Raw genomic sequence first — 16,283 nt, 5'->3', positions numbered from 1 at the left:
CATGGTTACCATAGGCCAGCACAGCTCTATGAGCAGTGTTAACCAATGAAACCATTAACAAATATAAAAATACACAAAGTAAAAAGTGTTTTTTTATTTGTAAAAACAAAAAAAATGCATCATTTGTCCATTTTAGCATACTAGTAACTGAAGGACAGTGTCATTTTGTAAAATCAACAGCTTGAGTAATACTACCTACATCTAAATGTTATTTTAGTTCATACTGTACATATTTAATATGGATTTGGTTTGAACTTACATGCACTACACCCATAAAGTGAAGCTAAAGAATAAAAATCATCAAAAGACTACTACTTAACTTTTCCAGACTTTTTTGCTTCTTCATTACTCATTTTATGTATGGTAAATGAGCAATAAATATATACATAAGTCATAAACAAACCCTTTTTTCATATTTGGAATATTTACAAATATTCCAGTGAATAGGTTCACTGAAATAGATTCTGCCACAGAATAAAAAGATCATTTTTAAAGATAATCGCGACTTTTAATCACACAATTGTGAGTTTAGGCTACATCTCGCAATTCTGATATAAACGCACAATTGAGAGTTATAAAGTCCAGTGGGGGAAAATACAGATTTTCTCAGAATTGCGAGTTTATCTCTCACAATTCTGACTTTATAGCTAGCAATCACATGTTATAAAGTCAGAATTGCGAGATTTAAACGCACGATTGTGAGAATATCTATCTCATGACCAATTAGTACGTATTTGTACAAGGTGGCAAGGTATGCCCTCACTCATTCTGTCTATACTCCAGTGATGGGTAGATTTAGGGGCAGGGTTTGAGGTTAGGTCATTCATAAAAAAATCATACGAACTGACCAACTCGTCAAATACGTACAAACTTAGCAAAAATCGCACCAATTCGTATGAGTGAGGTCCTAAAGATTTGTACGAATTAGCCACCTCGTAAAATATGTACGAATCGGCGTGAGATCGGGTTGGAATATGCTCACTGCGACTTTATAACGCAATTCTGACTTTATATCATGTGATTCTGACTATAACTCACAATTGCGACTTTACATCTTGCAATTCTTACTTTGTAACGCACAATTGCGACTTTACATCTTGCTATTCTGACTTTATATCACACTTCTGACTTTATATCACACGATTCTGACTATAACTCGCAATTGTGACTACATCTCGCAATTCTTACTTTGTAACTTTGCGACTTTATAACACGCAAATCTGACTTTATATCATGCAATTTTGACTTTATATCACGCAATTCTGACTATAACTCGCAATTGCGTCTTTACATCTCGGAATTCTTATTTTGTAACACGCAAATCTGACTTTATATCACGTGATTCTGAGTATAATGTCATACAATTCTGAGAAAAAAAGTCTAAATTGCAAGAAAAAGATAAGTCCAATTATCTTTTTTTTTAATTCTGTGGCGGAAACAAGATTACATAAGTCGATGACTTTCACTGACAATTTTTTCAATCAATTTCAATCAATAATAAAATCATTTGTGAATTATTTATGAGCTATTCATTTGCACTTGCATAAAAAGTATGTGACACATCCACATCAAGTACAGACATCCCAGTGCGTCTCTCAGTACAGTCTTTTGAGCTGATCTGTCAAATAGAGTAGAGTTTAAGCTGTTCTTGTAAATCACTCTCTGTCACCTCACCAAACGTGTCTTCTTTGTCTCTGAGTAGCTGGAATATGGCAGCTAACTGCTCCTGTTGAATCCTGAAACAAAATACATATACTTTATAAGTTAGTTACTTTTTTATGGAAGGAGATGTGTAATGTTACTTTTATGTTACTTTTTCTCCCCTGGTGGGGCTTGCTATCTGGTTTTTATTTTTATTTTAACAAAAATCCTTAGGCTGGAAGAGATGAAAACTCACTCCTGTAAAGTAGAGGGTGCAATTCAAACAAACCTTTCAGCTGTGCTGCAATTCTGGATTGCAAAAGAATAGGATACAGGAGAAGAAAGTTCAAGAACTTTTACTTAAAAACAAATGCGATATTAATTAAAAAGTAATTTTTGCTCATTGGTATGTTGAATTGGAACATAGGAGGTCAGCAGCCTAGACATTAAATACATAAAGTATATTTGTATTTAACATGGACAGTAGAAGTGTCTGTCCATTAAAGGGAAAATAATGTGGCTTGGGTTACTTATTTGTAAAAGTAACTCAATATTTTATTGCACATATAAAACGAATTATTACTTGAATAGCTTTACCCCCAGCACTGCCTAATTAATCATTTTAACCAAATAAGAGGAATCATAAAAATAGCTTTTTTATTTTTTTAGTACTTCCCTGAATAAGCTATAATAGAAGCAATTTATATGATCCCTCTTACTTTGTAGATTCTGCAATGTGTATATTTATGACTTTCACTACTGAGCAAATTAGCATGATCTGGAGAGCTTATAGCCATGTACACATATTTGTCCTATTCAAATAATAAATAATGTAAATTTGTGACGTGCTTATCCGGGTCTAAAGGAACAATGGGCAAACAGGTCAATCACATAGAGTAATTTTTGATCATCCTAACTGCAAAAATCCTCTGTAAATATTTGTTTCATTTTAGTGTAAATGAGTCTGGAACTTAGTCAGGAAAAACTTTAATCTAAATAAATAAAAAAAACTGATTCCTGTTCCATGAAAACAAGATTAGCTGATTAGACCCTAGACCTTCAGTCCAGGGGTACTCAACAGGCGTCTGCGGCCTGTCGGCATTCATTTTGTGGTCTGCGTCATGCTAAATATGAATGTATTTTTATTACAATTGTAGGCAGACAATCATGTAATAGTTTTTTATTAAAAATTTGAACAAAATACTTTTTAAAATCAAAATCAAGACAATGATATGTAATAATACTTCTGTGAACTTGAACACAAGTTTGGTTATACTTGTAAGGGCAAAATGTCCTCACTTATAAAGTGAAATATTACGTCAACCGACTAGTGAGGACATTTTACTGGTCCGCAGTCACTAGTTAAAAAGGCTTATAAATATGTTTTTAAACATCTAGCAGATTTTAGCTTCAACCCCAATCAAATACATCTGAACCAGCTAATCAAACCGAATGATTTCCATGTTAAGTCAATAGAAAGGCACATTGATGCGGGCCTGGAGGTCCTGCGCCTCATTTGCGCGTCCAGTTCGCGCGCAAGCAGTATCGTATTCGTGGTTTTCCATTCCTTGATTTAAAGGGTTAGTTCACCCAAAAATGATAATTATTTAATTAATTACTCACCCTCGTGTCATTGGACACCCGCAACACCTTCGTTCATCTTCGGAACACAAATGAAGATATTTTTGTTGTAAAAATATATTTTATAATATTGATGGCTGAGAAAGGCTTCAGATAGGCCTCCATTGGCATTCAGTACATTCCCACTCACAAGACCCATAAAAGCCACTAAAAGACTTCGTTACAAAGTCCATCTCACTACAGTGGCTGTACAATAGTTTTACAATGCAACGAAAATAGTTATTGTGCGCACAAAAACCAAAATAACGACTTTATCTACTAAGTTATTGACGTGAACTCGACACATGCGCGAGAATATGACGCAGCTCCACCGTTCAAATCAAGCCTGCAGTCTCCCTCTCAGATACTGAAGCTTTCGCGCATCGATCGCCCCCCGGTGACCGGTCCCAGTATAGCCACCCCTCTGTGTTTTCTAATGGACACGAGGCAAACTGAACAATAAAATTACTAGGGCCGGGACTCGATTAAAAAAAAAAATCTAATTAATTAGAGACTTTGTAATTAATTAATCGAAATGAATCGCATTTTAATTGCATATAAATATTTGACCTGAGAACAATGAGAAGTAATTTTTCACATGTATTTTTAGTATACCATTGAATAATGACTGAATACATAAGCTTAATCAACAAAATATTGTTTGTTTATTTATTTCAGTCCAGCAGACCAGCACAATGTTTGCCATTAAGTATACCAAAAGCATATTTGTGATATTTGAGGCTCGATGTGTTGCGGTGATACGCAAATTCCTTGTTGTATAGCTTGCACACTACCATGCTCTTGACGACGCTTCCATTCTTTCGTTTTTTAAAACAAAATTTCCCATCCACGGGGCCGAGCAAAGCGGTCTCATCAGCTTCTTCGTTCATGTTCACTCATGCCCTGCGTCTCAATCAGCTCCCTAGTTCACTAGTCAGGGCACTGATCAGGACATAAGTCAATGGGCTGACTCCCTGATCAGTGCCCTGACTACTGAACTAGGGAGCTGATTGAGACGCACCCATGGTTTGTTGTCGTCGTGACTCCGGAGCATAGACCGTAAAAAAACACGGAGCGAGCGCTAGTTGGTGTTCCAGTATAATCGGTCCGTCGAAACTCATTCATTGAAAAACGTTCCGCGGTGCAAAAATAAGTGTGGTTAAATTATTTTATTTTTTTTGCGTAATTAATTAACGCGTTAAAGTCATGTAATTAATTAATCTTCATTAACACGTTAAAGTCCCAGCCCTAAAAATTACACTTCAAATATTTTTTCCCCAAAGTTAGTTTATGTCATTGAAGGCAGTTATCATCACGATGATTTCATTTCAAGTGTTCGTTTTTAAAATAAGTTTAGTTTGAGTTAGTTATCTGATGCTATAAAAACGGGGGGTGTGACATCATGATTGACAGCTGAGATCGACGTCTTCTCTGAGTGAAGTTGTCACCGAGGCACTAACGGACTTTTTTCAGAATTTTTGGGAGCAGATTGAAGCTTTAGCTTTAATTTCTACATTTCCATAACTGTTTATTTCACACCAACATAATTAATTGTTCTGCATCTGTGAGTGTGGGCAGGCTTTTGATATCGCAGCTGTACTTCCTGCTCTACTTCCTGCTCTCTACTCCGGTCCAGAAATCACTACTGCGCAGACTCGGTCCCAAGATGTCCGCGGCCGTGTAGGCCGCCTGAAAGCTTCAAATATGGCAAGCGGAAACGGATGATGTCGAGTCGTCCATATTTTCTATGGTCAATGGTTCGAATACATGACCTGGAAGAGGAGGAGCGCCGCTATCACGAGTTCACGTCAGAGACCTACATGCAAGACAATAACTTGGCGGATAGTCATTATTTTGATTTTTTTTTTTGCGCACAAAAACTATTTCTCGTCACTTCATAAAATTATTGTACAGCCACTGTAGTGAGATGGACTTTGTAACAAAGTCTTTAGTGCCTTTATGGGTCTTGTGAGTGGGTCAGTGGAAATGTACTGAATGCCAACCTTCTGAAGCCTTTCTCAGCCATCAGCTTTCAACAAAAATATCTTAATTTGTGTTCTGAAGATGAACGAAGGTGTTACGGGTGTCCAACGACATAAGTGTAATTAATGAAATAATTTTCATTTTTGGGTGAACTAACCCTCTAAGAACCCTTAGGGCTAAATTTACTAATAGCTTGCGCTAGCGAAAACCCTCTTTTGCTGTTAAACTACTGTCCGGATTTACTGAAGGCAGGGCACGCAGTGATAAATTAGCGCTGGAAAGATGTGGACAGTTATTTTTGCGGCGGACCTTATTGCATATACATTTGTAGGAGTTTCAGGTGCAACATTTAAGGGAGGAGAGCATTTAAATGAATCCCACATGGTGATTTATTAAGGTTTGCGCTCGTCAATTTACTGGTGTTTGCGCCATTATTTAACACCTAAAAAAAAACGCATCTTAAACCAGATTCCAACGGGTAGATCGTGTTGGTCCTTATGGCGGTTGGCCATATATCCGGCTGTGTCTGTGTTCATTCATTTGCATTTATAGATTCTTTTTTCTTACTCTGTTTGAGCATACATGCATTTTTTGCATTAGGAATATAGCAAGACACTTTCTGTTGTAGAATAATTTTTTTCTTCATGTTCAAAGACAGTTTAAATGGGAAAATTATTAAAAGACTAGCAAGACTTGGATAAGTAAAAAAAAAAAACTAATTGTAAATAATTATTATTTATTTGTTATTATTAAATTAAATTATTATTTAAATTATTTGTAAATAAAACTACAAATAATTAAGTAGGGTAAATAAAGTCTAGTAATTTGTGGCCCTTCACATTTCATGTGGTTTAAATGTCTCCTTCTTTGGCCCGCTGAACTTGAGTATCCCTGCTCTCGTCTGTAATTGTGAGTTTATCTAACATGACCACTGAGGTGTGTAAAAGTGTACGCTGATCAAACTGAAAATGACGTTGTTTTCCTAGTTGTGTAAATTCAAATAATGCACACTGGGTCAATGCAAACAGGAAAACCTCTGAAACTGTGGAATTAAGCTAAAACTGCATGACAGAACTGTTTGCTGACAAAGTTTATTTAAGAACGATTGTTTCAAAATATTGGTTATTGGTGGAGTATAAACATATAGGAAGATTGTTAACATGGGCCACACAATCCTGTGAGTCTCTGAGAAGAACATATGCAAACTACTAAGAAACAAGGGTAGGCCTTGGTGTTAGTGAACCTTGATTGAACTGTACACATATTATAATGATGTATGCATGTTCAAATTTCAAATTAATAAAATGTCAATATGTTATTATCAAAATTCTGAGACCCTTGTCAACAGAAATATTTTACTGTATCTGTTATTGAGACAGAAAGACATTTCTAAATCCGCAAAAGATTCCTATTTAAAATAAAAACTATTCTTTTTTAACTTTCTATTGATCAAAGAATCCAGAAAACGTCCACAAAAACATTTATCGGCACGATTATATACAAAACTGGCAATAACGGTAATAGAGGTTTCTTGAGAGACAAATCTGAATATTAGAATGATTTCTGAAGGATCATGTGAGTAATGATGCTGGAAATTCAACAGTAATAAATTATGCTTTCAAATATTATTTCATAATATTACTGTTTTTACTGTATTTTTTATCTAATAAATGACAAAACTTTCAAAACCATAAAAAATATATATATATTTTTTTTAAATCAACCCCAAACTTTTGAATGTTGGTGTACGTTGTGGACAAAAGCCAAGTCCTTAACTATCCTCCTGAGACCAATAAATGCTGGCTACCGGCAAGGATTTTAAAAAAAAATGTAATCCTCCACATTCAATTTAATGTCCTACCGTATCAGAGAGAAATGTAGTAGCACGTAGATCTACCATTCCTGGGTCTTTCATGCAGAGACTCTCCTCATGTGTTTGCAGTTTAAATATAATGATGCATTTAAAAGTTAATCACCAAACGTATCATTACAAAAGTTCAAAACGCTGCTACAGGTGAAATATAATGTGGATAAACTTGACTAAATATATTTTTGTCAGGTTAAATACTGATAGTTGATCACTCAAACCCCTTTATCTAAACCTCTCTACTTAACCGTTGGCCTCGCACATCCTTCATGTTTGTAGTTTTTTAACACTTTTTATTCGCGTTTATAGTTTCTAAACAAATCCTCGTTCAACTCGCAATGGGTTGTGGGCAATATCAGTCGTTAGAGTGTGCATCAATCTTCACTTCGAATTCTGACAAGAAATATTAAACAATCCGGGTATCTGGAAATACTCTTTCAACATACTACGATTTGAGACATACAATTTTTATTTTGGGACACAGTGCTTGATGTTTCTACAACTTGGTGTCCACCTGTGGTAAATTCAGTTGATTGGACATGATTTGGAAAAGCACACACCTGTCTATATAATTCCCCAACAGTTAACAGTGCATGTCTAGCACACACCAAGCCATGATGAAGTCCAAGGAATTGACTGTAGACCTCTGAGACATGATTGTATTGAGGCACAGATCTGGGGAAGGATACAGAAAGATTTATGCAGCATTAAAGGTCCCAATTAGCACAGTGGCCACCAGGACTCTTCCTAGGGCTGGTGGCCAAACAGCGATCAGGGGAGACGGACCTTAATCAGGAAGGTGACCAAGAACCTCATGGTCATTCTGAAAGAGCTCCAGCATTTCTCTGTGGTGAGAGAAGAACCTTTCAGAAGAACAACAATTTCTGCAGCACCACCAATCAGGCCAGTATGGTAGAGTGACAACCCGCCAGAAGTTTGCCAAAAGGCACCTGAAGGACTCTCAGACAATGAGAAACAAAAATCTCTGGTCTAATAAAACAAAGATTAAATTCCTTGGCCTGAATGGCAACCATCATGTCTGGAGGAAACCAAGGTGGTGGAAGGTGATGGCAGCATCATGCTGTGGGGATGTTTTTCAGCAGCATGAACTTGGAGACTAGTCAGGATCAAGGGAAAGATGAATGCAGCAATGTACAGAGACATCCTTGATGAAAACCTGCTGCAGCGCGCTCTGGGCCAAAAGGTTAATCTTCTAACAGGACACTGAACCTAAGCACATACCCAAGATAACAAAGGAGTGGCTACGGGACAACCATCCGCTCCCCATCCAACCTGATGGAGCTTGAGTGGTCCTGCAATGAAGACTGGGAGAAACTACCAAGGAATAGGTGTGCTAAGATTGTAGCATCATACTCAAAAAAACTTGAGGCTTTAATTGGTGCAAAGATGCTTCAACAAAGTATTGAGAAAAGGCTGTGTATACTTGTGTACATGTGTACATTTTTTTTTTTTTTTTTTTTTTTTTTATAAATCTGCAAAGATTTTAAGCAAACTTCTTTCACATTGTCATTATGGGTTATTGTTTGTAGAATTTAATTGAATTTAATCTATTTTGGAATAAGGCTGTAACAAAAATGTGGAAGTCTCCTTCTTTTCATATATGTATACATTTATTTCATATATGTATACGTATATGTACTATTTCTTATTTATTTGTATTTATTTATTTAGTTTATTATTTACTATTATTTTTACTTTTCTCATTGTGGACAGTTGTCATAGCATCTGTCTGTATATAATTCATTGGAGCTTTGATATGTTCCTGGAATATGAATACAATTGAATTGATCAAAAACAAAAAAAAAGTGGAAAAATGAAGTGCTGTGAATACTTTCTGGAAACACTATAGAACCGTGCTTAAACTGACTGGAACTACCTGTCCATTCCAAGGTTTGAACCTTGCTTATCCAGCCAATCAGAATCGAGTATTCAAACAGAGCATGGGAAACTAGAAAACAAATAATTGAATCACCTCTGCTCTTCTTCCAGTTCTTCTTTGGTCATCATCTTTTCAAGCTGGCAGGTCCTCAGCATGCCAGCCATGTACTTCAAGGGTTTATTCCCAGTATCTATTGCAAAGAGGAGCATATCAAACAAATAAGTTCACAAATTTACCATCCTACAGACACAAGTAAATTATTTGTAAGGACAAGTGAAGGCCTCCAAATAGCCAAACAGTAATGATTGTGAAGTCCACAAACTGTAGTTGTTTATTCAGTTTATTGGGTTTAACAAAAGTCAAAATTCCCTTGTAAACAAAAATTGTAATTGTAAACTTAAAACCCCCCTGTTGCTTTAATGTTGTAAAAGTTTTTAACGTTGTTTTTATGTCTCTATGGTGTTTTTAATAATGCTCCATTCCATTCCAATGCTCCATTGTACTTTAACGTAAAACATTTTATTTTGGCATTATTACAAAGTGCAATTTTTAAAGGCACACTATGTAGTTTTCAGCCACTAGAGGTCACCTTTTTAAAGCATAGGCATAGATTGATGATGGCGAGAATAAGAGAAATGTAATGTAATTGTCATGTAAATGTTCAGTCAAGGAAATAAAATATTTGTTTGTGCATTATTCCTAACATGCTTTTAGAGATTAGTCATTAACAATAGTTAATTGAAGATAATGTTAGTTTATGAGATGATTTATGCATTAAGACTATTTGTACTTTCTGTTGGGGATTAGAGTGACCAGTGCAACAGCTAGAGCAGGGGTCTCAAACTCGATGATATTTTGTGGCCCCCTACTTGACATCAAAGTTTAGTGTTAGTGTGGCCCGCGCGTTGCTCTGAGTTGTTGCGTGTGCCACGCTTTATGCCTCACTTTGTGTGTGTTTGTGTGTGTGTGTGTGTATGAGAGAGTTAGCTCGCCCCTCCCTGATGCAGTATAATTGGTTGACATCGTGTGATTAACAAGAACAGAGGCTGATCAGACAGTCCAAATGAATGTGCTCAAATGGCCAATCAAATCAAAGTAGGCAGGGTTTACATTCTCTTTTGGCTTGCGCAGTCTTCACACACACCTATGACACACACACAGACGAGCGTGTCAATAATGCGTAATGCCGTTGCGGAGAGAGACTATTCTTTCCGTGAGAAAATATCAAGCACTTCCAATTCAGAGTCCTTGTAATCAGATCTGTTGAAGATGCTGTTCATGTTTGTTAGTCCAGGACATTTTACAACACAGTAGGCTACAGTTAGGGTGATATGACTTAACCCGTGTGTGGCAAGGGGGGCGTGGTTCAGCGAGGTCTGCAGCGGGAGAGAGAGCCGCGGGACGAGCGGTAAGTGAGTGGGTTGGAAGCAGATTAATAACACCTGTCTCTCGTTCCAGTAATGAGCGCGGAGAGGGGATAAAACCTAGGTGGAACCGGAGATCGAGGAGAGAGAGAGGGACTGCTGACGCGACACACACACACACCCACGGACATTGAGTTGTGAGACACGTTGACCCGGAAGCGGAACGTTTAACCGGAACCCGGAAGTGACTGAGAGAAATACACACTGGCAATAGCCGTGTGAAGAGACTGAGTTTTTGTTCTAATAAAGAGAAGCGTCAGCAGTCAAACCGACCCCCTTGTCCTCTTCCTTCCTTACACAAACGAACTTTATCACACCGTGATATAAGATTTTGGCCATATACCTATCCAAGTCCTTCATCACAGACAGAATCAACACCAGTAGGCTATACTTATTGTATGTCACTGTGGCCTCAACGCTTCGCTCTCGCCTACTCTGAGCTCGATTGCCATTTCTGAGGGAAACCCGCCCTCCTCATTACCCTACCGACGAATAAATATAGGAAGAAATAAATGCATAAATAAATAAATGTAGAAATAAATAAATGCATAAATAAATAAATAAATAAATAAATAAAATGTAGAAATAAATAAATGTAGAAATAAATAAATGCATAAATAAATATAGAAATAAAAAAAAATGTAGAAATAAATAAATGTGGAAATAAATAAAAATAGAAATTAATAAATGTAGAAATAAATAAAAGAATATATATATATATATATATATATATATATATATATATATATATATATATATATATATATATACACACACACACACACACTCATAAATATGGAAATAAATGTATAAATAATTATTCATGTTTTTTTGTTGCTTTTCTATGTATTTTTATTTATACATTTATACATTTATTTATTTATTTATTTATTCTTTTTAAATTTGTTTGTATATTTATTTATGTATTTATTTATTTTTAATATTGGCAGCTCTGACATTCCATAATAAATGCTGTTCCATCTAAAAGCACTGCAAGTTTGAGTTACCTATAACGTGCATTTGAAAAAGCAACAGGCGTCAAACATCTTTCCAAACATGAGAAGCAGTCATGTTTAATCAAAGCTTTTTTAATATGTTTATTCAGCTCACCGATAGTATGATGTTCATAGATTTCCGTAAATGACCTGAGCTATTGTACTTCTGCGGGATATATTTGGAGTTCCCTGTGCGAGAGCGCCCTCTGGCTTGCGGAGCAGTGTTTGCTACTGATTACAGCCGTACTGCGCTGAGAAGCTGTGCATGCAATTATCGCAGCCTCTGCCAAATTGTGTGCGATTTTTTTGCGATTTATCGAGCAGCCCTACTCCGTAACACGATCAGTTTAGCTACACAAGTTGGTGGGCAGAGCAACAGAAGCAGGCATACACATAGAGGCGGTGTTTCACCCTTCCAATACCTCATTGTTTTGAGAGCCTTGTTTTCTGGGCCTGGTGTCTATAAAAGCTTTTCTTTTACTAGCAAGGAAGTTTTTTGCTCCGAAACTTACAGGATATTCTTACATTACCATGACATTTTATATATCATATCAAAGGCTCATGGGAAAGTTGATTTCTCAATTCATCCCCCCTTTAATGTTTTTTCTTCATTATCCTGAGACTATAGCAATCTCAATTATAAACCAAGAAATTGTGATTCTCAATTTATCCACAATCGTGCAGCTCTAATCCAAAAAGTTGCCTTGTCTAAAAAAAGTTAAACATAATATATTAAATCATCTTTGGTTTCCATGGTTTCTACAAAATAAAAGCGGAAATCGAGGGTAAGGCAGGTATGACGTCACTGATAGGCGACGCACGGACACAGTCTGTGACCTGGTTATTTATCTGGATTTAAACATTCTTGGAAACGTACACAAAGTCAGTAAAATATATCCAGCGTGTTTTTTGGAAATTTTAATCCAAACATTTTACATATTGTGCCTTTTAGCACAACTAAATGTGTTAAAGGGGACATATTCTTCCCCTGCTTAAAAATAAGTCTCTGATGTCCCCAGAGTGTGTATGTGAAGTTTTATGGAGTATATATGGAATATTGTTAATATTGTAATACCCTTCCTATGCCAGTGGATCGCATTTGGAAAAAAAATAAACATGGAACCTTCTTTTGAGAATTGGAAAACAATACATTTTGTAATACAAGACAATTCTTGTTATTACACTTATTATTATATGTAGAATAATTTCTGTGAATACATTTATATTCACAAATCTAAGGTTCAAAAATAGTTCAAAACCAGCCAACATAACTTAATAAAGGCAGGAAAAGTATTTTAAAAGTACAAAGTATTTTCTCCTTTTTGTAATAATAAATAATATTATAAGAGAAATAAACAGGAAGATAGTAAAGAGGATTATTGTTACTATTGTTATTATTAATAGTACTATTACCAGGTGATTGAGCATAATCCCTCAGAGCATTCCTTATCCCAGACTCAGAGGTATCTTCCCCCCAGCCAATGGTGGAGTGAACTGGAGAATCGGATTTACACACTTCTTCCGCATTATAGAGGTTGGAATCCTGAAGTAAATACAGAATCAGTAAATGGCTGATATATTGAAATAATGACATAATTAAATATTTAAAAAATAAAAAAAAATCATTGCCTTGTAATTTTTCATTGACTTGTAGGCTAAACAATTACAAACGCATTCAAGCATAATTAATTAAATCCTTACCTTTAGATGTTTCAGAGTTTCATTGGCTTTGAGGCTCTTTGCACTCTTCTGCAGCTGTTGTCTGGTTTCATTATATTGTTTCTCATGATACTGTGAGAAAGCTCCAGGTTCTGGACCAGCTCTCTCCTCCCCCTCCACAACAGCACTAGTTTGATGGGTGCACTTTGACTGCACGGGGCCTTTATTTCTGCCCAAAACAACAATTGCTGCTACTACAATTGCAAGCAGCGAAAATAGCATCCCCGGCCAAAACAGATCTGAGGTTACATCCATCATGAAATAACTTTCTTAGTTGGTAATATCCGATTACTTACTAACGCTGACGTAGGCGTTTTCTTGTCTGCTGACACGCGTGTTTTAATAAATGCATACTTTGACAACGTGCAACTGCGACGATCTTATCTGATTTAGAAATCACAATGCTTGACTCTGTATATCAGTACATTTAGAAATACACACTGGATTTTATGTAGCTACTTAGACCGGAAGTTCTTATTTCAAAATAAAAGTCACAGTCTCAAGAAAACACTGAATCAAGTCCTTTGAACGAACTTAATTAACATCTCATTATTTAAATACTGCGTAAGTTTGTAAAATAATAATAATACTACATACAAATTTGTAACTTTAGCGACTGACATAACAATTAAAAAACTTTAATAGTCAATTGCTTTAATAATAATTTATTACACAGAATGTGTTGACTATGTTCAATCACAATGTTCTCTAATATTCTAAAATTATCCGATTTAAATAAGCATAAACAAAAATAACCATTCACCTACTAAGAACGTCTTGAGTTCTTATAAGCCTAGGGGAATTGTTTTGTCAGAGTCTATTTAAATCGGATAATATACAGTCTCCTTTAATAATTGCACATCCATTATGGCTACAAGACCCTAGAACCTTTTAGAAATATGTGATCTCTTTACTTTGTTTTAAAATGCCTGAAATATACACCTCGAGTCATTATAGCTTGGTACATTTCCTTACATCAACAAATACTATTTAGATTTTGTGTAATGGAAATGTTTGCCTTTAAAAACTAATGGTTTAATGAGGTCATTTCACTATTTTCACTATGTTCCACATGATATTTGTCCAGCACAAACTGCAAAAAGCGTAAATATTTGACACCTAAGACTGTAAGAAAAGCAGCCTTATCAGACTGTATGTCTTTATCTGCCTCATTAATAATCGTTTTAATGATGTGGAAATAAGTTGCTTCTGCAGTTGATGTCAATTGTATAAAAACCAGTCAAGATTGCTGCAGCTCCACACAATTTTAGGACCAGAACCAGAAAAGGTAGGTCTAAAGCATTTGAATTAAACTATTGGTTGTCAGTGTTGTATGCTTGATATGTTTCTCATCTGTTTTGATGTATTGGCTTATTAAATAAGGAAAAATGAAGGCTGCAGTATTTGCGCTGGTTGTGATTTGCCTGGGGAGTTCATGGTCATCTGCAGGATCCCAGCCTATTGATAGCAGGTAAGATAATAATCATCAAATCATTTTTAAATAATACATTTGCATATGTATATAAAAATGTACAAACAGCTTACAATATAAGGTTCCATTTGTTAACATTAGTTGACTTACTTAATTAAAAGTAGCTAACTTTAGCATTTGTTCATTTTAGTTCATATTAATTTCAACATATATTAAATGTTCAAAAGTTGAATCTGTTATTAATTACATGCATGGACATTAGCTTAAATGAACTAACAATGAACCATATTTTTATTGTTTAACATCAACAAAAATGTATAAATGCTGTAACAAATGTATTAATTTAAACTAGCATTTGTAAAGTATCAGAGAAGATTGTTTTGTTTGTATGCTTTATTAGTTTTGTTGTCAAATATCATAGCTCAACAAATGACATCCAGAAGTTTGGCCGTCGTTATGCTGAATCAACCATTGCAAGTGACATCAGCAAAATTGTGGACTCTATGGTTCAGAAGAACTTTGTTAACTATCTGCTCAATCAGAGGGAGAAGAAGAGCGAGTAAGTTAAGGAAATGGACAGCATGTATGTTGCATATACATATTAGGTAACAGGCAGCCTCTGACACTCCTTTCTACAGACCAACTATGGCAGATCATTCAGACACCAGCATCTTCAATGACCTGCTGAAGAAAGAGTTTGTGATGTGGGTTCAGAGTAAAGCCGATGCATTGAAGTAAGTTGCCTTCTGCGAGTGAAAATAATCATGATTTATCATCACGTAAATTACCATGTTTTATTCGTTACCCACAGGAATCAATAAAGCTAAACTGGACGTGCCTCTAAAGCGACTTTGAAGAGCAAAGGGGTGTACCATTAATTTTTTAAATGGACACATTTTCAATGGCAAAAAGTGTCCCTACTAACCTGAGTTCACCCATTTATCTGAATATGGTCATGCATCTCTAAATGGAAGTCTGTTAATTAAACTGGTTTCAAAATCCTTATGGTCATTTGTGCTTTTTCTGCATAGTACATGGCCACACATTTGGGAAACCTTTTTTTCTTTTAACTCTGTCCTCACCTCTTTTTGAAAGCAACTGAAAAGAAGCTTATTGGCACTATACACACACACACACACACACACACACACACACACACACACACACACACACACACACACACACACACACACACACACACACACACACACACACACACACACACACACACACACACACACATATATATATATATATATATATATATATATATATATATATATATATATATATATATATATATATATATATATATATATCTTATCATCTAGTTTTTAGATGGTTTAGTCTTTTATGGATGGTTGCAGAAAGGCAAATGAAAATGAAGATAAAGTTCCAATACAAAGTTAAATAAGGATAAAATAAATAATAATCAGGCAGGCACACAGGGTAACACACATGTAACATAGATTAGATTCAAGTTTATTGTCATTATATGTAGTGTACTGCCAGAGTCCTTATGAGAGTCCGTAAATATGATCACATAACTCCCATGATCCTACACTCATAGGTGGCTATGGGGAAGCATTGGCTTCCCGTTTCATCCCGGATCGACTACAAAATCCTCCTGCTCACACATAAATGCATCGCCGGACATGCCACCTCCATATCTACAGGAACTCATCACTCTGAAATCCTCCAC

General features: G+C 35.7%; 2 protein-coding genes across 3 annotated transcripts; one reads left to right on the top strand and one right to left on the bottom strand.

Moving 5' to 3' along the window:
- Nucleotides 1-79: 79 nt before the first annotated feature.
- On the bottom strand, nucleotides 80-13,643 carry LOC137056470 (uncharacterized). 2 transcript variants are annotated; one of them, XM_067430598.1, is made up of 4 exons: nucleotides 13,132-13,643; nucleotides 12,838-12,973; nucleotides 9,105-9,201; nucleotides 80-1,736 (listed from the first exon to the last, which is right to left on the bottom strand). In XM_067430598.1, the coding sequence occupies exons 1-4, from the start codon at nucleotides 13,405-13,407 to the stop codon at nucleotides 1,622-1,624; spliced, it is 624 nt and encodes a 207-aa protein (XP_067286699.1). In that variant the 5' UTR covers nucleotides 13,408-13,643; the 3' UTR covers nucleotides 80-1,621. The 2 variants fall into 2 exon arrangements, with proteins under 2 accessions (XP_067286699.1, XP_067286700.1); XM_067430599.1 differs by having other exon boundaries at nucleotides 12,844-12,973; nucleotides 13,132-13,640.
- Nucleotides 13,644-14,436: 793 nt separating this feature from the next.
- Nucleotides 14,437-15,529, top strand: gip (gastric inhibitory polypeptide). Its single transcript, XM_067430602.1, has 4 exons — nucleotides 14,437-14,620; nucleotides 15,003-15,140; nucleotides 15,220-15,315; nucleotides 15,393-15,529. Exons 1-4 carry the CDS (start codon nucleotides 14,538-14,540, stop codon nucleotides 15,400-15,402), a joined length of 327 nt encoding a protein of 108 aa, XP_067286703.1. The 5' UTR covers nucleotides 14,437-14,537; the 3' UTR covers nucleotides 15,403-15,529.
- Nucleotides 15,530-16,283: the final 754 nt, after the last annotated feature.

Source organism: Pseudorasbora parva, chromosome 21 (assembly GCF_024679245.1).
Source record: "Pseudorasbora parva isolate DD20220531a chromosome 21, ASM2467924v1, whole genome shotgun sequence".
Taxonomy (NCBI): Eukaryota; Metazoa; Chordata; class Actinopteri; order Cypriniformes; family Gobionidae; genus Pseudorasbora; species Pseudorasbora parva.
Note: the sequence above shows the minus strand (reverse complement) of the source record. Positions and strands in the feature narration are given on the sequence as shown.